General features: G+C 34.0%; 1 protein-coding gene across 1 annotated transcript in view; it reads left to right on the forward strand.

Moving 5' to 3' along the window:
- Positions 1-26,977, forward strand: part of ERBB4 (erb-b2 receptor tyrosine kinase 4) — a 1,120,642-nt gene that overhangs the window by 840,827 nt on the left and 252,838 nt on the right. The window contains exons 14-16 of the mRNA XM_032638162.1: positions 3,601-3,694; positions 9,640-9,794; positions 17,117-17,191. Of these exons, the coding sequence (XP_032494053.1) occupies positions 3,601-3,694; positions 9,640-9,794; positions 17,117-17,191 (324 nt within the window). The remainder of the gene's footprint in view (positions 1-3,600; positions 3,695-9,639; positions 9,795-17,116; positions 17,192-26,977) is intronic.

A 26,977-nucleotide genomic window follows, 5' to 3' on the forward strand; every position in this document is an offset into this window, starting at 1 on the left:
GAAAATTAACTGTTGACCAAAGTCGTAACATTGTAAAAGCACCAAACCAACCCTAGAACTCAGGATGTCTGATTTTCATCCTGTGAATGAAATGCCATTGTTTTTCTTTACAGATGCCATTGTTTTTCTTTAATATTTCAGTTTTAAACTTGTCAGAAATATGAAATTGATGTATATGTGGATGTATACACTACCCTCTGTCTCATTTTTGTGAAACAATGAAAGCTAAGCAAAGGAAAAATACTGGTCCCCTAAATAAACAACACTGATTATCCTGTTGTTTTTGAAAGCTTAACATTTTCCAAATCATTAAATCAAACATATTAAAGAAATATAAAGTTTTTAATGTAGTTTTGCAGCAGTAATGGGGTCCTAGGAAATCATGCACAAGGTTTAGTTTAAAAGATAATAAATGAAAGTATCTTATCTGATGTAATTCTTGCCTACCCAATGATAGATGTCCCCACCTCCAATCTTGTGGCATTGCCAAATTACTGCCAACTTTGCCTGGCAGGTAAGACAGTCTTTGAGGAAACATGAATTCAAATTCTAACTTAATCACTTCCTACTTGAAATGTCCATCCACCGATAAATAACCTAATTGTCCTAAACTCTGTTTTCTTACATGGAAAATGGGAATAATAATGATGTGATTATTATTATATCATATTATAGTATAATAATAATAATGATTGTGATTATCAAATGAGAAAATTCTTATTCGAATTCCTACTGTTAAAACAATTATCATCATTTCCTTTTTGTGTCTATTAATCTGAGCTCATTAAATAGGTAGAACAGTCACTTTATACACTGCTGAAAATAAATACAAATATGACATTTACCAAAATCAGGGAACTTATTTATATATAAAAATAGTTTGACTATCATTAAAGAATAAATCCTAAAAAGAGGATTTTTTGAAGGGGGAAAAAAAAATCAGTTAATCCTGGCTGTTACACTCAAATCCAGATCATATAAGTCACTATATTTTTGCAACTCCTAACTACAATGCCCAAGTATTCAAAATGAACAAGAAAACTAATTGCAATGCAATCTTCATTTTTTTTTTCTTATCTGGCAACATGGTTAAATGCTTCTGAAACTTTAATAACAACAGAGAAACATCAGAAAGAGTGCCAGTCTAAGATCTTTGTAGGCATTTTTATGTTTAATATTCACAAGCTCTCATCGAAACACCCTTCTTTTCCTTTTTCAGAGGATATTTAGGGAATCAGGTCTAGAGAAGTTAAGGGATGTAAGACAGCAGTATTAATCTTGGTGCTGGGAACACGAAGCAAATCCAAAGTATTTGCTCTAGATCACAGGATTGGCTAAGGTAGCACACACACAACAAAACTGTGAGAAGTATACAGCAGCAAAAACACAAAGCTCAGTAAGCAAAGCTCATGCTCACTAGAATGTAAATTTTTGTATCAGATTCAAGTGAAAGGGGATCTCTGGCAAAGTCACAGCAGAATCACTAGGGGACAGAAGAAAAAAGGCAATGATGGAGACAGTGACAATAAATAAATTGCAAGGAGGATCTGTTCTGAGAGCAGAAAGGAAGAGAGCCAGAAACCACACAGAAGTCTACTCTATAAAAGAGAAGGCAGCTAGGTTGCCTCCATGATTTTTTTTTTTTTTTTGCGGTACGCGGACCTCTCACTGTCGCGGCCTCTCCCGTTGTGTAGCACAGGCTCCGGACACGCAGGCTCAGCGGCCATGGCTCACAGGCCCAGCCGCTCCGCGGCATGTGGGATCTTCCCAGACCGGGGCACGAATCCGTGTCCCCTGCATCGGCAGGTGGACTTTCAACCACTGCGCCACCAGGGAAGCCCGCCTCCATGATTTTTTATGACATATTCATTTTACTCCTCAACTCTGTGTATGGGGAAGGGAGTTTTGAAGAAGAGAAAGGAAAGCATGACCCATGTTTTAGTACCATAAAAATTATTACCTTCATTTAGTATCCTAACTCTTTAGTCACCCAAGAAGCTGTTTTCAGAAACAGTGCTTTGCTGATGATTGCAGGGTGTGCTGTAAATATCATATAATTTCACTTACACATAATGATTTTTATGCTTTTTACAATTTAGCTACCACCCCATTCCCAACCCCCACCCCAATACCAGGTCATTTTGACTTTCATATTCTGAAGATTTCCTCTATTGAATACTTTATATCACTTGTTGATGAAACATGCAAAATAAAAACTTTTTTATGTAAGTAAGATGTTAAACTCAAGAAAATTCATAAAAAGTTAATCCATAGCAAACCAACACTTCACTTTGAGTGCAAAATCCATGTAACTAAATATGTACATTCATACATAAATAAACCATAGATTTATGCTATTTATTTTGAAAACCAAACCATTATTTTACCTTGAAATATATGTAATCTTAATCTAACCAACAGAAAATATAGCCCACCCTTTGGATTTCAATCATCTGTTAAGGCTTTATAATAACCAAATAAGATAGTTCACTATGAAAAAAGAGTGATTATCTCACTCCAGGGAAAAATAAATTTGAATTTATCACCTAGTTAATCCATAATTGCCATATTTGCAATGCTGTTAGTTTGGAATGGTCACTCATGATACAAAGGCACAAAATAATGAAGTAGCTATATATATTTAGTCGTTTTGTTAATGACTCATAACTGAAATTCTAAATTGTTTATACCCAGTACCTCATCCTCTCACACGTTAGTGGAAATAGTGTGTTTTAAACATATTGTACATGACTGATACCCAATTATTGAAATGAAAACTTTTAGGATAGATATTAATTGGAGAACTTATATACTGGTAAATTTAATATTCAAATAGCCACAAAATGTAAGGTTTGGGGAAGTGATGAGCATCCTCCCACATTTTAATTAGAAAGTTTTACAATGTTACCATTCAACTATTTTTTATTTTCTATCATATAGAATTCTTCAAAAAGAATTTAAACTGAAAAAGATGTTATATTAGATCAATAATCTAAGAAAATAAAATCTACCATAAAAAAGATATTTTTTCTAATTCTCCAAGAAAGATATTTTAAAAGAAGAAAAGAAATCAAAGTGTTTTTTGAAGTTTCACTAAAAATAAATGGAAGAATCTTGGGATTTGAAGGACAAGGATGGGGAACATTCATGTAACTTAGCAACAAGAAAAATACAATAGTTCTGTCAAAGTTTAAAAAATAAGCCTTCAGCCAAGAGTAAAATTTTATATAGAGACAAACAGGCACAGACTTACTTAAAATAGCAGAAATGGTTCTGCTGTGTCATCAAAAGAGTCATCCTTTTTTTTTTTTTTTTTTTTTGAGACTGCTGGAATCTTTCTCACAAGAGAGAGGTTTCCTGAATGAGTCTGTCGTTGAACCCAATGGAGGGCCAGGAGAGCCATCTGGCTGCAGTTTATCTTTTCTCTTAATGGAGAACTTACTCATTAATGTACAGGGAAATGATTCTGATGCTCCTGGCACTTAGAGAAACAAACTCTAGAATTTACTTTGCCAACAGGACTTTTAGCAGATGTTACTTCATTTGTTAAGTTGACAGCTTGTTTGCTTACACTGCCTCATACTGCTGATGTATTCACAGTGAATTTCGGGAGTTTGAGAATGGCTCCATCTGTGTGGAGTGTGACCCCCAGTGTGAGAAGATGGAAGATGGCATCCTCACATGCCATGGACCGGTAAGCCTGAAGACATGTACGGTTGTGTTGGCTTATTTAGTTTCATGTATGAATGTCTGTCAAGTCATTGCTTTATCACTTATCCATCCATTGAATAGGTATTTACAGCATGCTATGGGGAATCACATTCAACATTCTCCCCTCAAGAGGCTTACAGCTTAGTAGTAGAGATAAAGTATTTAAAACTTCAGTTTCTTAAATATTTATGTCCCAGATAATGTATTTAAAAAGAAGATATGGAGTTGTCCTTGAAGACTGCACAGGGCTGAAAAGAGAGATACACAAATAATTATTGAAGCAAAATAATTGATAAAATATGTATAAATTGTTATATGAATACATTTGAGGGAGAAACTAAATCTTTGAGATGGAAAGCCAAAGAAAAATGATGTTTCAGCTATACTTTGAAGAAGAATCTGAAATGAGGAAGCATGTAAAGATACGGAAATGTGAAAGTTTATGTTGTTTGAGGTAAACTGTAACATGTTCATACCTGTGTTTAATCATTTAACTATAATGGCATTATGAAGGAAAATTGAAAAAAAGGAGGAAAACAAGCACTCATAAACTAAAATCTAAAGCTATGTGATAAGTACCATGGCCGAGAGAAAAACTGAACTATGATGATTGAAGGAGGGGCTATGGGATCAGGAAAGTCTTTATGGATAAGTTGACATTTATATAGTTTGAAGTTAGTCTTGTGGAGAAAATGATAATTATTTTCTAGACCTTCCTTTGGTTCCCATCTTTCTTAATAATGAGGCTTTTTCTTAATAATGAGGTCAGTATGAGTTTGTCATTCCAAAGTGTCATATTCATCCTTCTTTAGACAAATTTCCAGTTTATTTGTGTATTGAGTCATCATTCAATAAATAACTTGGGGACCAACATTTGGGTGTAGCCAAGAGCTCAGCACTGCTCCATAAGAATTCATTTCAAATTTAAATAGTATTAATAGTGCTTATTCAGCACTTAATTAGCTTAGAAAAAAATTATCATTGAGCCCTCCAAACTCCATTAGGCCCCAATGAGCTGTTCTGGAACTTCTTCTAAAGAAGGATGTGGAAAACTTGGACAGTTCAGAGGACTACCACAAAGGATGATTAAGCTTGGAAAACCAGACCTCTGAGAAAAAGAAGTGGTGTGATTTGGCCTGAAGAACCAAAGTCTAAAAGACAATTTAATATGTAATGATCTCCAAGTAAGTATGCTAAGGGCATATGCAGCTATTTTCTTTTTACACTAAGGATAGTCATTTAAAATACAATTAATCTGCAGCATGAGAAATGTGGACTCTGTAAAGAATGTCAGGAAACACAGGAAAGTAAAATTCCATAATGGGTTTGTTAAAGTAAGTTGAGCTGTCTCTCTCTATGAGACTTCTCTAAAAACCAGCATATTTAGGAACCATACATCATAGAATGAAAAACAAAAAATCTCTTTCTGAGAAAGAGACTTTGAAAATGTACAATTACAATAACCAAGAATTTGGCCATCTCCTTTGAACAAGGCAAACCACAAGAGTAGTCCCGTCTTTTTCAGTTCCTTATGCTGCCTCCTATGGTATAAAAGTATGCTAGTAACTAACTAGCTTATTGATTTCTTTGTTTTTACAGTCTATTTGATCATTCCTTTGTTCCTTAAAAGAATTGAGACGGTTTATAAAAATACACATTAAAAAGCCCTAAAAATTAATATTCTTGCAATTTTCAAAATTACTTGATAACCAAGAAAGAATGAAAAAACAGGTTTTTAGTGAAGATATTTTAATTCTGTAAGGACAACATTGTTGGGCCATATGCTTAAAATCACTATTCGGTGCTAAAATTGTAAATGAGTATGTCTAGAGATTAGAGAAGGCAATAAGTCAAAAGTAGAAAAAACTCCGTAAAGTTGAATCACTCATTTGTGGAAGATGAAATCAAGAAAACTGACTTGATCAGTAAGCCTTAAAATGCTAAGCAGGTAAGAGCACAGTGTCTTTTAGGTTATGGTATCTGAAAAACTGCCAGGATTGAGCTCAAGCAATAGCCCAAACTTTGCTCCCTCTAGGGGGTTGCTTGTTTTCAACCTTTACAATTTATATTAGGTGTATGCCTGTTTCTGGGTCTACATGTTGTTTATCAAAACTAAAGACGGAAGTGGTTTTGTGTGCCAAGTAACCGGCATATATCACTTAGGATACCCAGGAGGTTCAGGAAACTTCTTCATGAGACTGATACAGTGATGAGATAGAGGAAGAAGTCATAAAGCTAACTGGAATTTCCACACCTGGTCTTATGATTTATTCTGCTGAAATCTCATTTTCTTGAACTGTTAATGTTTCCCTAATGATAAGAATTGATAAATATTTATATTTGTCAAACACTATTACCTCTGAAGCATACTATCACATTCTCCATTTAAAATATAAAGAAATTGAACCCATGGTAATGATTAGAAAGTTACTCCAAAAGTCAGCAAGTCAGTAAGATGCGGAGCTGGGACTCAACTATAGAAGTTCTGACTCCAAATTTCACACTCTTTTCATTTCACTATTTTTCCCTAGGCAACAATGTCCATAAAGTAATAAGGATAAAATGCTTTCTGGGAATATACATATGTAAAATGGATGGTATTATCCTATTTAAATGTGACAGACATTCAGGATAATCTTGAGAGGGGTGGGTTTGAAATAAAGCAAGCCTCTGCTTTTATATTCTCATCTGTCTGCACTTGGTCTTCTTTACTTTATTCTTTCTTTTTCTTTTCTTTTCTATCTTTTCTTTCCTTACAATTTTATCTTTTCTGACTCACTTTCACTATTACTGTATAGTCCTATCAAGAAAGATAAGGGAGGGAATGTAAGAACAAAAGAAAAGGACATAAAAGTCAAAGGAGCCCAAAATATAAGCCACAGAGACAGCAAGAGAAGGGAGGGGTTAGGAGAAAGGAACTGATTTTTGGGGAGCAAGGGAAACTGATTTTTGAAACACAATTTTTGTTAAAGCTAAAATAGCTGTTAAATCCAGGTTAATAGAGCTTGTGTTGCCACAACAAATAACCCCCATATTGCAGTAGCTTACAGAAAAATGTTTAAATCTTTTTCATGTAAAGTGCACTGCAGGTCTGGGGAACTTTCTAAGGCAGGACCCCCTCCCTGTGGTGGTCTGGCATTCCAGGATGCTTTGAAGTTATGGCATCTCTACATCTACGTGGGATCCCCACATCATGGCAGCTAGGAAAGAGAAGGCTGGAGAGTTTACCACTGGCAGTCTCATAAATTGCTTTTACTTAATTTCATTGTCCAAAGCGAGACACACACCTCCCCTCTAGTGGGAGGGAATTTCCATATTCTGTGAGGCTGGAAGTGGAAGAGAATTGGATACTGGTGAATAGTGGCTTTCTCTCTTACAGCGGCTACCAGAGAAAAACATCAATTGTCACTGAGAAAAAAAAAAATGAAATGTATCCCTCAGGATTTAGCCTATCCTTTAGTTTTCTGTCTAGATTACTGGGTCCAAGGGTAGCTTAAAATCAGAGATAAGGAAGAATGTTGCCTTCATCTCTCTTTTCTGTTGTTGCATTTATCAGTTCATTCGCTGTACCTAGCTTCTTAAAAGCTTTGGGAATATAATGATAAAAGAGTAAGTATTAGACAACATGTATTTCTTTAAATCTCTTTATTATGGAAATGAGATAGAGAATCAGACATTTCATTTCTTTTGAGATTTGTCAGAACATCTTTTAGTTATGTCAGCTCAGGACATTTGATTTCATATCATGATAATACAATTAAATAGTTAAGAGATGCTTTAAAAACAAGGAAGCACAAAAAAATTTATCCTATTAAAGTCTGCCTAAAGATTAAATGTGAATTTCATTTTAGTTTCATAAATTTTTTACATCTTCTGATTTTACCAGGACATTATTTTACATTAGAAGTATTTTATAGAAAAATAATTCCTAATTCTGACTACCACTGCCTAATTTACTCACAGTAAGTTTTATTCTTGTGTTCTGAAAGAAGACATCAGCATGTCTCTTGTCTTGTACAATGTCATACCACTGAGCATACTTGCACAGTAAATGATTTTGTATAATAGACAGTATTATGTGCTTAAGTACCCATGAGCAGGTGTTAAAATTGGAAACATGTGAAGTATTCTTTTTTGGTAGGAAATAAGTTGCCAGCAGCAAACTCTTCAGGTTGAATAGGGATTCTCTTTCACAGAATAAATAAGTATATATATACACACATATATATGTACATACATATATATACACATATGTTTATATACATAAAAATATATATATATATGAGATTTAGAAGTATGAGATTTAGATATACCTATAACTGTTTAGATAGATAGATAGATAATAGATACTCTAAATCTCACTTCAAAATAGTAAGATAGGTGTTTGATTGAACCTCACCAGTCTCAGGATTTCCAGAAATCTCTTCCTGATTACCCTTTCTTCTTTGTGCTACTATTCTTCCTTAGCTGCCTTTATCTTTAAATTTTAAAGTATTATATTTCTTGATTTCCTGATGCCTTATATCACCACTTGCAATGTCTGGCTGCTTTTGGATTAGCATCCATAGAGAGATGTAACACACTGTCGTGAATAGACTGATCCCCACACACCCTGTCTAATAAATAGCTCTGTAAAATGTTTGCTTGCTCGTCTCCCAAATACACATTGTTTATAATTATAAACTTAATAATATTAAATATTTCCCTCTATACTTAGTATATCTTATTTATCTAAATTATCTTCAATGTGACCTGTCCTAATTGTTAAACTATGTGGATATAAGCAGATTTGGGGGAGAAAAGTGTCAAGGTAAGAAGTTCCAAGAAGTAGTCAAAGAAAAGAGGAATCCTAAGACAATTTGATGTTCAAAAAGGAGAACTAAAAGTAAATTTTGAGTAGGTAATATCATTATTTAAAAGACCTGAATGTGTAAATACATGGGCATCTTTTAAGGAAATAGTATTTTTCACCAAAATGTTCTCAATTTGATTTGAGAATGTACTATTTATCATTTCTTGCATGCTTACTATCCCCAGCACCAAGTCCAAATCATTTTTTTGGTACAATTTTTAGATGTTTAATATGAATTTAAGATTTTTACTTTTGTTATGGCATTTAACTATGTTTACACATTACTGCTTACTATAATTATACATATTAGATATTATAAATTATAAACATAAATATATGAAGTGAGTTAGTTTTATTTAGATTTATCATGCTCATATTTATATCACCTTCATTCTTGAGTAAGTTTCTCTATATAACTTTCTTTTGTATGTACAAGTTCTTGATTTTTGCTCATCAGATTGTGCCTTTATTGTGCTCTCAGTATTGTACTGTTATTTGCTAAAATCCCTATTAATAGACATGATATGATTTTTAGCATTATCATAAGCTGATATGAGTTGGAGAGTAACTTAGAAATTAACCTTTATTTGCCTAAACTACCTAATTCCTGATAACTCAACTATAGAAAAAATTTAAATTCATTGTTCAAATAGTCATGGTACTACCAAAGGAAAGTTTACGTCTTACTTGTATATGAAATTCAGTGTTACCTAGTTCCTATCATTTCCTTATTTTCATTAACTACTTAGTAAGAATTTTCACATATTCCCAGTGGTTGTGATAAAATATTTCCAGGAATAATGTGTTGTTATCAAATATCGTTGCACTGTAATCTCACTAGGAATAAATGACAGAAAGAAAATGCTGATGTCCTTCTGGAAAAATCACTGGGCAATTTTGCTGATCAGAAAGCTACAATAGCAGCGTCCCCATTTGTACTTCTGAAAATGCTCTTCAGTTCTCTAGAGGAAGATTGGCCACCCACTGAAGTCTCAGTAACTAAACCAGATAAATACATTCCAGAGGAAATGGCACCCATTTTTCTTCCTCTATTTTTTTTTTTTTTCACACTTCAGGGACCTGACAACTGTACAAAGTGCTCCCATTTTAAGGATGGCCCGAACTGTGTGGAAAAATGTCCAGATGGCTTACAGGGGGCAAACAGTTTCATTTTCAAGTATGCTGATCAGGATCGGGAGTGCCACCCATGCCATCCAAACTGCACCCAAGGGTAAGCAACTTTACTGGTCCAAAGCTTAAACATGTGTTTATTACTAATCAAGAGGTGCATACATGCATTTTATCCCTGACACAGTCTACTGAATACATAATATTCTTATGCAAAATCCTATTCGTGTTTATATAATGTGTTGATTTTAAGAGAACTCCTTTCTATAAGAATGCTTTATGGAATCGAATTTATACCCTCTAAAATAGTTCTGTTGGAACATTTTCCTGTCACTTCTATTGACACCTTCATGAAGCTGGTATCAGGTACACTTTGTATGGAGTGTAGAAATTCTTCCAAATTTTACTGAGGATTAAAGATATCAGAAAAGACAAGTAATTGTACTTTTGAGATTCACGCTTAATAAATCTTTAACAGAGATTTTCTGTTTCTTTGTTGTTACAATCACCTTAAAGTGAAGGTCTCTTTTTGATAAATGCTGCCTTGTATTACTCCTTCAGCAAAATATAAGCAAAAGCAGTGATGGTAAAAAAAAAAAAAAAAAAGGAACCTAGTGATATGTATTTTAATAAAAATACAAGTACATTTTGTGAAAGTGATTCTATTATAGGTTAACCTACAACCTAGTGTTTCTTCAACCGATATAGGACAATTCAAGGATGGGTACACATTTTTCTACTTTTCAAAAGGATGCATTGTAAAATGAATAATAATTAGACTACTTTTGATACTGATAACAGTTGAGTAACAAAGACATTACAGAAAGAAGAAAAGCACTGAACTATAAAAGAAATAATGTCACTTCATCGAACAAATCCCCACAACTATTTCTTTAAAAGACAGCAACTCTCTTTTAATAAGGACTTTTCCTTCTCTTTCCTGTAGAAGGAGAATAAATTTAGAATCAGGGGCAGTTTCACATGCTCTGTCCTCCTTCTGTCCAAAAAAACCTCTTCTCCATTGTGAGTGCCCACACACATGTGCACACACACATACAAACCCACAGAGACACTTGTGGAGAATCATCTTGGGTGCTTTAGATCTGGCAGGAAAGTATGAGATTCCATAAAGAGATTTTCTGCCAGAGTAAGGGCTGGCTGTTAGGAGATATTGAAGAAGTTAAGCAAGCCACATCATTTTCTGCCAAGAGGACATCAATTTGCAGATGCTGCTACAATTTCCTGCAGGTCAAGAAATCAGCTTAATTCACTCTGTGAAGTGGCAGATCTTCAAAAGGTAAAGTAATATGCTGCCATTCAAATGCAGCTTGGAAGAGCTAATGCCACCTCACTGGTTTGAGGATACTGAAATAGACACTCTGCTTCAAGGAAATTAGAAAGAATAAGCTGCTCCCCTGGTGGGTTTGGGGCACACTTCAGTTAAGGGTATTTCATGAAGATACTGGTATTGCTGGAGCAGAAGGGTCAGCAACAGAAAGGGAAAACGTTGCCTGCTAAAATAATCATCCACAAGAGGGTTTTATTGTTTTGCATCTAAAATTAAACAAACATTATTCAATGTAATGTTGATGTCAACAGCTGTTGCCATTCAAAATGAGACCTTTTGCTGTTTTTGCAAATCTAATTACAACAAAGCCATTAGGGAAATGAAAGTGAGATCACAGAGCCGTACATAGTCTGGATGTGTGGCTGGTGTGTCTTCCTCTCATTCCTTTTAAATCATGATTATATAATAAAAGAAAAGATATATAGTGGGGGGAAAGTAGAAGGAGGGACAACGAATAGATCAATTTACCACAGTAACAAAAGTTGGATGTCAACCAAAAGGGAGGATGAAGGTGTAACAGGAAACAAACCTGACCAGATCACTTGGGAACCCTACTAAATAAAATGATGACTTTAAATTCACTGGTGCAGAATGATGGTGAGACAGAATTTGACTAGTGTACTCCCTGGCATCTTCTAAGGTAAATGGATTCTGTAATGACTGACTTAATCCTGTCAGTTTCTTGTCTTTGTTTTCATTTATCTTCCTGCCATCCTTTTTCTAACAGCATCCGCATTGTCCAGGTTCACTCACTTCCTAAGAGTTCTGTGGTCTCAGCCTCAGAATGGAATTTAGGATTTGGGCATTTCTAAATGCTTAAGCCCTCCTCTGTACACTACTGCAGTGCAACACTGTGCTTTGAGATTCTTTTAATGAAGCAATGAGGTGCTCTATGCATTCAGTCCCTTCCTTTCAAATTGAGCATGTAGAGATAGAATCTTTCCCTAGGAAGATCATAGGGGCAGTAGGGATGATGGGACAAGTGACTATTTTTATTCCTAAACATACATAATAAATGACCTATCAGTAAGCGTGAGCTCACCATGCCAACTCCACTTTGGAAAACAGCTTTTCTTTTTATATGCCAATATTATGTCAGCTGGATAATTCAGGAACCAAGTTAATGGAAATAGTCTTTCAAATCATTTTTCAGAAGGAAGTTCTTACTTTGAATACTGTTTAATGATCATCTGAAAGTAAAATTATCATGTAATACCTTAAAAGCCCTTTTACCACTCTAAAAGTACATTAAATGTATTGACTCTAATAAGTTCTTTAGATGTTTTTAAAATAGGTGATCCATTTAGCTAGTACCTATCAGGAGAGTCTCACTAATATTCCTAGAGGAAAAAAAAATAACATTGTCTCTTCTTGCCTTGACTAGAGAACTTTTATTTTAGCAGCCTTTCTCATTTCATTCATTCTTCAACTTTGTTATATTGAACACCTGTTGTGTATCAGATACAGTGATAGCTAAGTTCAGAAATAAGCAAAACACAGCTCTTGATCACTAGGAAGTCACAGTCCAGTGAATTTTTATTCTTACAATTTATATCCTTTCATCAGAGATCTCTGTGTATTTTGAAATGATTAGCAAGAATTTAAAACTTAGAAATGATATTCATATTTGAAATTAGCAAGGTAGAAATTTTAAAAGAGGACATGTAAACTAAATTTAGTGTGCAGTTGAGTAGTCGTAAGGGCAAAGATCATAGTTTCTTTACTAATACCACTTACGTCCATGATGAATGTCAATTTAATTTTTGTTTGGAGACGTGAACTGGGATTTTTTTTTTTTTTTCTTCTTTGCGGTAAGCGGGCCTCTCACTGCTATGGCCTCTCCCGTTGCGGAGCACAGGCTCCGGACGCGCAGGCCCAGTGGCCATGGCTCATGGGCCCAGCCGCTCCACGGCATGTGGGATCCTCCCGGACCGGGGCACGAACCCATGTCCCCTGCATCGGCAGGCGGACTCTCAACCACTGCGTCACCAGGGAAGCCCTGGGATATTTATTTTTAATAGGGCATCTTTAAAAAATTCATTAAAAGCTTTTAGTAACATTAGAATCATGATTTGATACTATTAAATTTTCTATATGCCTTAATATTTTTCTTATCAATTCTTTTTATATTTTTAAATGTATGTAATGAAAGAATTTCCATTGCTGGAGAGAACAAAATAAGGGCTGCTTGTGGAATTATTGTCGATAACTTCTGTAATGAAATTTTAAAATATTTTTCCATTTTAATTTCAAAATTCAGAGAAGATTTTGTCAAAATATCTCAACTATGTTACTTGTATGGGTATATCAAGGTGTTCATAAATCAGTAAGTACAAGCAAATGTTAAACACAGCTCAATATTTGGAATTCCAGTTTTTTTAATATATTATATTAACATGTTACAGTTTCTCTTTCTGAACTTTCTGTAAAGTTTCTACTTGAGGACACTAATTATCTAGAGAATTGTATTATTTCACATCTTTATTCAGTCTCTTATTTAGGATTTTGACTCTTCAAAAGTTTAATGTTTCCATTATTCTTTGATTTTCCTGAATCTACATAAATTGCATGTGCTAATTATTTGCTTATGTCAAGTACAAAGAGTTGAAATAGAATATACGTCTTTAAATACACAGTGATTTGTATTTAGAAAAAATGGGACCACACTCTTATTCTGTCTTCCACTCTTGTTTTATCCTCAACTTATAAATACCTTTAAATCTCAAATATCCTACAAAATCTCCTAGACAAACTTTCTTGACCTCACACCCCACCCCCTCAGTAGCTCTTCCCTTTTCCCTTGCTTCTATTCTCTTATTTGCAATTTGCTTCTCAACTCACAGCAACCTAAATTCTAGTGACCTTGACTATGACAACTAACATACTCTTAGTAGTTCTTTTAATAGACCTCTCTTGCACTTGACAACGATCGATGATCATCCATTTCCTGAAGTTTTTTCATGATTTGGCTTCCATGACACTGCAATTAATTGATTTTACTCAAACATATTTTCCTATGCTTCTGGCTTATGAGCTCATCTTATGTCATTTACTAATTATTGGAGTTTCAGTCTCAGTCTCTGCTTTTCTCACTTTATAGATCCTTCTTCAGCCATCACATCCTCTTACATGATTTCAGCCTTCTCCTGTATGATGTTTCAAAACTGGATCATTGTACCTGTGCCTCCTGCTTCCCTCTCCTCCCCCCACACCGTCCCCTCCACCAGACTCATCTTTCCAGATGCTGAGGAACATTTCTACCTGGATGTAGGAAAACCACACTAAACTTTAGATACCTAAGACTGAAACAAACTATCAACCCTGCTTCCGGAACACACACACACACACAGAGGAAGGTATTCCTCCTCTTGCATTCTCTCACTGATGGTACCACTATTCTCAGTATGAGTCATCTTTAACTCCTCTGATCTTTCCTCTTCCATCATCAAATCAGCCATCAACTACTGTTTTTTTTTTTTTTTTTTTTTTCCGCATACGTTTCAAGGTATTCCTTAAATCCAACTCTGCCTCTATCTTAGTTACTGTTTCCCTAGTTTAATCCTTCATCATCTCTTACAGAGACTAAAACAGTCTCTGTGCCAAAGGAATCTGTCTGGCTCCCAGCTGACTAGCCTTCAGTGGGCAAATAGATCAATGTATAATACACATCTAGCCATTTCACAACTTCTTTAAAACCCTGCAGTGGTTTCCCATTGTTTGTTCCTAAGCAGGCAGTCTTCAGTTCTGGTTCCTTTCTAGTGATCTAGCTTCTTTTTTTCCTTCTCCCTGTTGCCTCATATGTTGTTCTCTAACTATTCAGAATTATTTGTAGCTGTTCGTATACTCTCTACCCTTCCTCAGATCGATGCTTTTGCTCCTGCTGTTTCTTACCCCTTAGAAATTATTGCCACCCCAATCCTGGTTATCAGGACTCTGAACTCTGAACTTCAGTTTTCTAACTTCTCCGAGGGTGTGACCCCAACCTTCTGAAACTCTGTGTCCCTCCTCCACACTCTCCTAAGTCACTGGTTCGTGTTCCTCATTATATTTATCATATTGTACAATACACATATGTTTATGCATCTGTCTCCTTCATTAAAGTTTGAGCTCATTAAAAATAGGAAAATGTCTAATTCATCTTTTTTCTCCCCCCAGCTCCTAGAATAGTAGGAACACTTAGTAGGCATGTGACGGAGTTTTTTTTTTTTTTTTAATGGATGAATGAAGATCTTTCATTATTCACTCTTTAACTTTCCCCTCAAGTTAAAGCTTACTTTCAAATACATTTATCTTACAAAGGTTATAATAAATACAGATTACAAACTAACCATAGCTTTCAGATTATCATTTGGAAGTAAGAAGTAGACTATTAATTTTACAAAAATGCCACTACTGTATTTTAGGAAAGCATTTTGAAGAAGGTATAACTGGAAACTAGAAAAAAATAAGTCCTTTGGAATAGAAGAAAACCATATAAGACAATTTGCAAACTTTTATACAAATTGTTTTTTATTTTTAGAAATGGTTTTGATTATGAATTTTGGAACCAATTCAATGCTATGTGCTGTATATTTTTATTTAAATTTCTTATTTGCTTTTTTTTAAAAGCCTTTTTCACAGTGTATTTCATGTATTTCTGTACATTAATATTTTTCTAAGCCACTCAAAGCCAATCCTCAAAAGAAAAATAATTTTCCACCTAGTAGGAATATTATAACTGATACTGATGAAGGAGGAAAATAGTGGCTTAATTATTATTATACATAGTTATATTTATTTACGTGTTACAGAGTTTTCTCTGTATATAATGGACAGTCTGGCCTTATACAAGAGCACCTTATTACTTCATTACATAATGATTTAACTTCAACTTCTTTTTCAGTTTTAGAAATTAGAATTTGGAAAAAATATTACCAGAAGAATTAGACAGTTCAATAAATCACAGCTGTACAAGGAATTGATACTGCACTGCAGCTATATGTGTTTAATGAGAGAAAAGGGAAAGAAATACAATTCAAATTTATTGGTAGATGGAAGAAATATTTCTGTAATACTTCAAAATCAGAATTCTGTGTACTTATATAATTTTACTTAAATGTTAACCTCTGTGGATTCTTTACTTACCTGAGTCTCAAGTTATTCATTTCCTTGGGGAGTATTTACTTATTTTTCATTGTTTGAGTTAGATATTATGGCAGTTTAAAAACCTGTTTTCACTTGACTGTTATGGCACTGCTTTTTTAAAAGCAAGTATCAAGATAAACTGCAGTATGGTGAAACCAGTTAATTTGCTTGTTAAATGAATTCATGTTTAAAGATAAGTATGTTTTAAAGACAGTCACAACCAAGGAATGGAACAATGTGATTGTGTAAAGTATCCATGAGAATAACGTTAAAGCACATTAACTCATTTTCTGCTAAAATCAATCTTTAATAATGAGTATTAAGCATCAGTTTATTATATTATATTGAATAGCTCATGTTTTCTTTTTTATTGATTCTGTTTTTCACTTCAGCTTAAAGCCTTTTAGAAGAAACTGTATACATGAAACCAATTATAGCCATTGAAATATCAAGTTATTCATCAAGACATAATATCACCAATGATTCAAATGAATGTAAAGTATTAGAAATGAGCAATATGTGCTTGGAAATTATCCACAGAAACAGAGTACAGTTTCCTTTACTGTGGACTTGTTTCTTTGCATTCCATTTGTATAGTATTTACAATTTATTTCTGGGTATCCATCAAGTACAGTAACCTTCTCACTAGCTTTAAATTCATGATATTCAGAAATTGTCTATTAACAATAATTAAGAGTTTGACACCATCAGTATTTGTCTTATATCTTCTGTTTAAAAATGACTAATTTTTCTTTCCTTGTATTTTTAAAATTTGGATCTTCTGCAGGTGCATAGGCTCAAGTATTGAAGACTGCATCGGCCTGATGGATAGGTACTTGGTGTGCTTGCTTCCCATGTTCTTCCTCCAAGGCTCCATGTGTGAGCACTGGTGCATGTGTGTGCATGCCACTGTGAATGGAGAATGATGTTTTCTGTTCTGTAATTGCCTGCAGGTGTAGCGGTCCTACTAGTCATGACTGCATTTACTACCTTTGGACGGGCCATTCCACTTTACCACAACATGCTAGGTAACATCTACCATGTTTCCATTTTGTCACTCAAATCCTTTCCCAGTTATCATGGATAAAAAAGTACTAACCAGCTTGGTGAAATTTATAATACGTTAAATCAGGGAGTTGTGAAAGAGGCATGTAACCCTTTACTTTTCAAGCCACATTTCTTACCTCTTCTTCCTTTTTCATTATGACTATAGAATCCAAATTAGTAATATCACTGATTTTTAATTTTGTAAAATTTAAACAATATTTTAAATATTAATCTAGAGCTTTAATAGTATTTATGTTCTTAATTATGTAGATGACTGCAAAAAATATTTTTAAGAGTGTAATTTGCAGAATTTGCAGGTGTTTGTTACTTGATTCAATTTCTGATTTTATGTTATTTTGAACTGGTTGGTATATTCCCTAGGCATAAGAATTACTATAGGCTAAAGGCAGTGTAGAAAATATTTTGTGCAGGTGAAATTACAAGTTAGAATTAAAAAACAAAATATTTCACTAATGTTTATACAAAAACCTATACATAAATGTTTGTAGTGGTTTTATTCAAAATCACCAGAACCTGGAAATTACTCAAATGTTTTTTAACTGTGGTATATCTATACATTGTAACATTACTCAGCAACAGAACGGAACAAACTGCTGACTTACACAAAACATGTATGGATCTCAAAAACATTAAGCTAAGTGTAGTGTTAGATTGTTTATTTGAGATTTTTCTTGTTTCTTGATGTAAGATTGTATTGCTATAAACATCCCTCTTAGAAATACTTTTGCTGTGTCCCATAGGTTTTGAGCCATCGTATTTTCATTGTCATTTGTTTCTGTGTATTTTTTTATTTCTTCTTTGATTTCTTCAGTGATCTCTTGGTTATTTAGTAGCACACTATTTAGCTTCCATGTATTTGTGTTTTTTACAGTTTTTTTCCTGTAATTGGTTTCCAATCTCATAGCGTTGTGGGCAGAAAAGATGCTTGATACAGTATCAATTTTCTTAAATTTACTGAGTCTTGATTTGTGACCCAAGATGTGATCTATCCTGGAGAATGTTCCATGTGCACTTGAGAAGAAAGTGTATTCTGCCACTTTTGGGTGGAATGTTCTATAAATATCAAATAGATCTATCTGGTCTATTGTGTCATTTAAAGCTTGTGTTTCCTTATTAATTTTCTGTTTGGATGATCTGTCCATTGGTGTAAGTGGTGTGTTAAAGTCCCCTACTATTATTGTGTTACTGTCGATTTCTCCTTTCATGGTTGTTAGCATTTGCCTTATGTATTGATATGCTCCTATGTTGGGTGCATAAGCATTTATAATTGTTATATCTTCTTCTTGGATTGATCCTTTGATCATTATGCAGTGTCCCTCCTTATCTCTTGTAACAGTCTTTATTTTAAAGTCCATTTTACCTGATACAAGTATTGCTACTCCAGCTTTCTTCTGATTTCCATTTGCATGGAATATCTTTTTTCCATCCCCTCACTTTCAGTCTGTATGTGTCCCTAGGTGTGAAGTGGGTCTCTTGTAGACAGCATATATATGGGTCTTGTTTTTGTATCCATTCAGCCGGTCTGTGTCTTTTGGTTGGGGCATTTAATCCATTTATATTTAAGGTTATTATTGATATGCATGTCCCTCTTACCATTTTCTTAATTGTTCTGGGTTTGTTTTTGTGGGTCTTTTTCTTCTCTTGTGTTTCCTACCTAGAGAAGTTTCTTTAGCATTTGTGGTAAAGCTGGTTTGGTGGTGCTAAATTCTCTTAGCTTTCACTTGTCTGATGACTTCTTCATCGAATCTGAATGAGATCCTTGCTGGTTAGAGTAATCTTGGTTGTAGCTTTTTCCCTTTCATCACTTTAATTATATCCTGCCACTCCCTTCTGGCTTGCAGAGTTTCTGCTGAAAAATCAGCTGATAACCTTATGGGGATTCCTTTGTATGTTATATTTTGTTTTTCCCTCACTGCTTTTAATATTTTTTCTTTGAATTTAATTTTTGTTAGTTTGATTAATATGTGTCTCGGTGTGTTTTTCCTAGAGTTTATCTGTATGGGACTCTCTGTGCTTCCTGGACTTGGGTGGCTATTTCCTTTCCCATGTTAGGGAAATTTTCCACTGTAATCTCTTCAACTATTTTCTCAGACCCTTTCTTTTTCTCTTCTTCTTCTGGGACCCCTATAATTCAAATGTTGGTGCATTTAGTGTTGTCCCAGAGGTCTCTGAGACTGTCCTCAATTCTTTTCATTCCTTTTTCTTTATTCTGCTCCTTGGCAGTTATTTCCACCATTTTGTCTTCCAGTTCACTTATTAGTTCTTCTGCCTCAGTTATTCTATTATTGATTCCTTCTAGTGTATTTTTCATTTCCGTTATTGTGTTGTTCATCTCTGTTTGTTTGTTCTGTAGTTCATCTAGATTTTTGTTAAACATTTCTTGTATTTTCTCAGTGCATGCCTGCATTCCATTTCCAAGATTCTGGGTCTTCTTTACTATCATTACTCTGAATTCTTTTTCAGGTAGACTGCCTATTTCCTCTTCATTTATTTGGTCTTGTAGGTTTTTACCTTGCTCCTTCATCTGTGACATATTTTTTTGCCATCTCATTTTTTTTTTTTGAATGAGTGAGATTGTGTTCCTGTCTTACTGGTTGTTTGGCCTGAGGCTTCCAACACTGGGGTTTGTAGGCTGTTGGGTAGAGCTGGGTCTTGGTGCTGAGATGAGTAAATCCATGAGACCTCACTCCAATGAATATTCCCTGGGGTCTGAGGTTCTCTGTGAGGCCAGTCGTTCAGACTCGGAGCTTCCAGTGCAGGAACTTCAGCCTGACCCCAGGCTCATGAACCAATATCCCACAAGCCGCCTGAGGCAGCAAAAGAAAAAAAAAACAAAAGGCAGTAACAAAGTAAAAAATAAAATTAGACTAGGAAACTAACAGATAGGTTAGGAAGAATATAAAAATAAGTGGGAATGTAAATTGATACAACCACTATGGGAAAAAGTATGGAGGTCCTTAAAAAACTAAAAATAGAACTACCATATGACCCAGCAATCCCACTACTGGACATATATCCTAAGAAAACCATAATTCAAAAAGAGACATGTACCACAATGTTCATTGCAGCACTATTTACAATAGCCAGGACATGGTACCAGCCTAAATGTCCATCAACAGATGAATGGATAAAGAAGATGTGGCACATATATACAATGGAATATTACTCAGCCATAAAAAGAAATGAAATTGAGTTATTTGTAGTGAGGTGGATGGACCTAGAGTCTGTCATACAGAGTGAAGTAAGTCAGAAAGAGAAAAACAAGTATTGTATGCTAACACATATGTATGGAATCTAAAAAAAAAAAAAAATGGTACTGATGAACCTAGTTTCAGGGCAGGAATAAAGAGGTAGACATAGAAAATGGACATGAGGACATGGGGTGGGAGGGCAAAGCTGGGGCGAAGTGAGAGTAGTAGGGACATATATACACTACCATGTAAAATATTTAGCTAGTGGGAAGCAGCAGCATGGCACAGGAGATCAGCTTGGTGCTTTGCCACAACCTAGAGGGGTGGGATAGGGAGGGTGGGAGGGAGGCTCAAGAGGGAAGCAATATGGGGACATGTGTATGCATATGGCTGATTCACTTTGTTATGCAACATTAACTAACACAGTGTTATGAAGCAATTATACTCCAATAAAGATCTATTAAAAATAAAAACATTAAGCTAAATGAAAGACGCTAGGCTTAAAAGGATACATAGTATAGAATTCCATTTATAAGGCATTCTTGGAAAGGAAGAACTATGGAGACAGAAGTTGATCAGTATTGCCAGGAACTGGGAGTTGGGAGATGAGTTGGACAACAAAAGGTCATAAGGAAATTTGAGGAGATGAAGGAACTGTTCTGTATCTTGATAGTGGTGACGGTTGCACAAATGTATGGGCTTGTCAAAAATGGTCATTCAGTTTAAAAAAATGAATTGTACTGTATATAAATTATACCTCAATAAATTTGACTTTTAAAACACCTCATATTTAGGAAAATAGTAACTTTACAATGTTATGTGGAAATATTGTTAGCTTTCTTTATGAAACAAGTTAATTGTATCTTTTGGAAGAGAGAAAGTAGTACTAAATTACAATTAGCAAAGCAACTGTTTTGGATAAAGCACTGCCTTTTCATGTAAAGTTTTGATTGAAATATAACATATATAGTGTAAAAATACATAAAACATAAGTGTAAAGCTCAGTGAATTTCTCCAAATGAAACATTTATGTAATCATCAGCCAGATCAAGAAACAGAATAGTATCAGAATGAGAAACACTTCTTGTGCTCCATTCTGAGGGTAACAACTGCCTTGAATGCTAACAACATAGGTCAGTTTGCCTGTTTTTGTACTTGTATAAATTGAATCATACACTATGTCCTCTTTACATCTGGCTTCTTTTGCTAAATATTATATTTATGAGATTCATCTGTCATGTAATTTAGTTGTAGTTTTTTTTTCAGTTATATGGTATTTTGCCTTTAAATGTTTTTAAAACAGTCAAATGAGTGATATGTCTTATTAACAAATTATTTTAATGAAGTAAATAGAGAATTAAACTCTAAAAAAAAAAGAATGTGATAGAGTTAATTGACTTATACAACAGTGGCACTTTGGCATTTGGGCATAATCAAGACCAGTTAGTACAGTCGTTCAGAGCCAGGTCAAATTATGGGAAAAAAAAATCAATAAGAGAGAGACAGAGAGAGAAAGAGGGAGGGAAAGAGAACCTAAGGCCCAAACTACAGTTTTATAAGCTAGCGTCTATTTTAGATTGTTCCTATGTACATGAAATATTTTTTCCTCCTTGAGCCTTTGGTTGAGTCACTGTACTATCACTTTGAAGCATGTTTTCACATTTGTTTTGATGATTTTTTAATAATTATCACAGCCAATTAACGAGAGGCGATGTAGTATGGTGGTGAAGTGTGCTGTCTTTGGAATTCAATTTTCTGAGTTCAAAGTCAGGTTCTACCATTTTTTAGATGTGTGACCTTAGGGAAGTTCCTTATATTATCTGAGCTTCACTTTCTTCATTATACAATAGGAATATTAATATCATTCATAAATTGGCTATGAAGATTGAATGAGTCTATAAAACAGTGCCTGGTTTAAATTAATCACTCATTAAATGCTATTCCTTATTATTTCTGTAGATATCAAATATTTTAAACGTTGAGGATGGAGGAACATATCCCTCTAGGGGGAGGGAAGTCTCTCAGAGTCACCCAGGGAGCTTTGATGTGTCCCACTACCTCTTTGATAGTCCTTTGAAGGAAGGGAGGACATTTCTTTCTTCATCTTGAGAATCACTGTCATAGCGAGGGCCACTGGTACCAATGGCAGTAGGTCATAGGCAGAGGCATATGCAGAGACAGAGAAAGAGTTAAAACCATAGTGATGGGTGACTTGTGGTTTTCAATGATACTAACTGAGGTTATATAACTCAAAATCATAGTGTATCTTATAGATTTAATATTTGCAACATTTAAAAAATGTGGTTTGGGAATTTTCAGTCCTCTTGCTTGCATAGATTCCCAGGCCATTCCGTATAGTCTCAGACTAATACACCTAATTCAGATGAGTTTTGTCATAAATAGGTGACCATAAAGAGCAGAGGTTCTTGAATGTGAAAGCCTGAGTTCAAGTGTTGACTCTACAATATTTTTTATCTGTAAAATGGGGACAATAATGGTAATATTTAAAATGAGAATCCTTATACCTCATAACATTGGTGTGAAGATTAAATGAGATAATGCAAAGGTGCCATTATCTAGTATATGTTCACTGGTGATATTTATGACTCTAGTTGAAATATTAGCAAAACAGTCTTTTTAAAAATCTCATGATGTTGTGTTCTATTAGTATTTTATATCAGGACATTAATCCAATAGTTCAATGGCTATGGAATTAACATATCAAAATTTCTCAGGTTTTAAGTACTTAAATTTTTTAGCACACTTCTAAGTATAATGATCTCAAAGAATTGGTAGTAGGTAACTAATTGTTCCTTTCAGAAAACTCTAGATATCTTTAATTAATACCTGTTTTGAACTTAAATTTAAAGCAATGTGACTCTGTTCTTCAATTGTATTGACTTGTTAGATTTGATTGACTTGCCAGAGGCTGCTTATAAGACAATTTGGAATTTACATGAAAGATTTAGCTTGGACACTTTGGAAAAGTATTTATGACCATAGAGCATTTTGACATGGATTGGGTGAGAAGTAAAAGTAACAGGTACCTCCTTTTTCAGGTCCTTAGTATTGCAGTAAATGCTTACCTGTCTGAAATGGGGTGGGTATATATTTAATTGAAAGCAGGTGACTAGTCTAGTAATATTCAGATCATTTTCCATTTTTAAATTCCATCACAGTTTTCTTTAAGCTTCTGTCTGAATTGATTAAAATAAATGTTACATAATAGGAGGACAAAACTTTATATAAAATAATGTTTTAAGTTTCATAAACCATGCTTTAACTGGGAGATTATCCAAAGCCTAGTTTTTTTTTTAGTTATAGAAAGTTACATTGAGCGTGTCAGTGTGGCCATTTCAAGATATTTAGAGTTCATACTCCCTACTGCCCCATTATGCTATATTCTATTTCCTAAACCAGCAGGAAAAGAAATTGAAGATTTAAATGAAAACAGGTGAAATGTTTCCAATCTTGATCGACTTTCATTTTCTAAGCAGTGTTATTCTTTCCCGAGCCTGCAATTTGTGAATTGGTTTTCCACACTCGATTTACCTTACAGGCTTCTGCTGGAATTTCTTCTAGGAAGATTGGATAGGACAGTATAGAATTTTGTTTTTACCTGTAGCCTCCTAGAATATGCTACTTATAGTGAAAATAATACTTGATATTTTGAAACATCTCCATTCTTTCCTTATCTGAAATAAATGCCTTAAAAATAGCATTTAGCTTTGATGCTCTTCCTTCCCAATCAAGGATCTTATGAAGAAATATGTTTCAAAAAGTTTATTATTATTATTATTTTTTGTATGCAATTTATTTTAGCTTGCATATATGCTGTTTTCATATAGATTCTGATAAACAATGTATTAGATTCTATTCTATTTTAGTTTCTTTGTCGAACATATATCCAAAGCTTTTTTAAAATCCTTACTCCATTAGAGACTAAACTTGTTCATCTCAGCAAGCAAAGTCTCTATTTGGCAAAGCATTTTTTTGTTAGCTAGCAATTCAGACTGTAAACTAATAATTTTTATTGAATTTGTGACAGAAATTATAACAACTACTAGATATATGTTCAAGCATTTTAATCTGGCTGTTTGTTTCAACTCAATTATCCTGAATGCTTCACAATATGAAATAAGGTAATTGAACTTAGTTTAACTCCCTAAATCTCATATAGCCAGATATTTGAAACGTTTTATATTCCTGTCGCATTTTAATGCCTGTGTCACACTTTTACTTTACGATATAGCAGTTATTACCTAAGAGGTCACATAACGGCTTATTCTTTAGCAGTGTGACCCATGTGTGATATATGAGAGAGATGATGTGATATTGTTGGCACCACTTTCACCAATGGCACAATCCGTTTTCTTTGTTTTGCCCCCAAGGAACTTAATTCTTATGTCCAAATCGAACGGTCAAAGTTGCCTGTAGATAGTTACCTTATTTGAGTGACAGTTGTGTTATGATCCCTAAGTACAATAAATAAAAGTACACAGGCTTTTTATTATAAGTCTATCCTTAGTCCACCGTGTTCTAGATACTAAATTTACTTTTGAATTAAAGAGCATTCGAAGAGGTGAAGGAGAGTGTGTGAATTTCTTCTTTTCCAGCTGATTTGGGTCCCACACTTCCCAGTACGCATAAAATACCAAAATTGTCAAAGAAGCATAAGGCAAGAGTAAAACATCTCAGATCAGTTGTTGTTAATTCCTGTTCATACAGTTCAAGTGGTTCTTTTAAACAAAAGTATTTAGTGGCACAAGGTTGCATGAGTGGCTTTTATAATGATACCAAAATGCCCACACATTGTTACAAAGCTTTTACAGATCCTGGAAACATTAATATTAAACTCAAAACCACTGACTGTAAAAATGTGACCAGAAGTCATAGTTAAGGTTGAAAGTCAAAAGAGATTTTAAGAGCATTGACTTTAGAACTGTAATAGAAAATCTAAAGATAGCATTATTGAACTGGGAAGATGTTTATTATACTAGTTAAGTGTCAGAGCAAAAATTCAGTGGATCGAGGGAACCATTATGAATCCTTTTTCACTCTTTCCCATAAGCATCTTGCTACAGCATAGAAATTATGGTGTTTGTAATTATTAATTTCTCAACTGGAATGATGTCAGGACTGCCTTCAGTCAGTTATCTCAGAATATCTCAAGCTTCACTGAAATTCGTTACTGACAATCCAATGTGTTTTATTAAAAATGGAAGCAATTAAATGAAAGATATTCCTGAAGCCTCGGCTCCTTTCTTTAGACAGATATTTACAGTTTTAAAAGTACTTTGCATGTGTTTTTCCAATATTCAACCCCTGGCATTGTTTTCATATAGAGTACAATTTAGAGGTATAATTATGTCATCGATATCACTCAGGATTTTTATTCGGGATTTTAGTAGACTAGAATATTAAATTTTATTTCATAATATTTTATTTCTAATATCTTTCAGACTAAGAGCTGTCTAAATTGCAACCAACTAAAAATATAAACCCATTACAAACATTTCTGTAGCTGGTATATAGAGAGATACATTGACAAGGTACAAAGGAAGTGAAAAAGTAAGAGATGGCAAAATGAACAAGTAATTCCTAATAAAGAAAAATTACTTCATGTTTTCAAATGACTAAGACGTAAATATGTTAAACAACTAGTTATATATATATATATATATATGTTTGTATATATTGTAAAAAATGGCATTTGACCTGGTCCCTTACTAACATCTGACACAAAAGTTATCAGTAAATTTTTGGAAGTCCTAAGGTAATGCCTTCTCATCTAGTCAGCACCCAAATACTATTGTTTGAATATCTTGGAATTTAATATGCTATAGAATGATGAGGGTTACCACATATAGCATATATCTTTGATCATTTACCTACTCCAGGTATTTAATCCTTAAAATCATGCTTAGTATGCGTGTGAAATGATTTTAGTGTTTTATAGAAAAAAAAATCAGAATAATTATATAACCGTGAATGTATTAAACTTCTCCAGTGTGAAGGTATTAGTGAATTTAGCATCTAAAACTATCAGAGTTTGCCCTCAAAACCTATTTTGAAATTCAAAATATTGTAAATCTAGATTATATATTTGATAACTAAAATGGTAAGGATTAAAAAAAAAACTTTGTGGTTAGGTAAAGTGAATGAATTGTTCAACTGCTATATAAGTTTTTTTATTATCATATAAAAAATTACCATAAACTTAGCAGCTTAAAAACAGAAATACAAACAAAAACACAGTTCTATAGGTAAAAGTACAGGCATGTCTATTTAGGTCTTCTGTCCGTTTTTGGATTGGGTTGTTTGTTTTTTTGATATTGAGCTGCATGAGCTGCTTGTATATTTTGGAGATTAATCCTTTGTCAGTTGCTTCATTTGCAAATATTTTCTCCCATTCTGAGGGTAGTGAGGTGGATGGACCTAGAGACTGTTATACAGAGTGAAGTAAGTCAGAAAGAGAAAAACAAATACTGTATGCTAACACATATATATGGAATCCAAATAAAAAAAAGGTTCTGAAGAACCTAGGAGTAAGAC

The sequence above is a fragment of the Phocoena sinus genome, chromosome 7, assembly GCF_008692025.1.
Source record: "Phocoena sinus isolate mPhoSin1 chromosome 7, mPhoSin1.pri, whole genome shotgun sequence".
Taxonomy (NCBI): Eukaryota; Metazoa; Chordata; class Mammalia; order Artiodactyla; family Phocoenidae; genus Phocoena; species Phocoena sinus.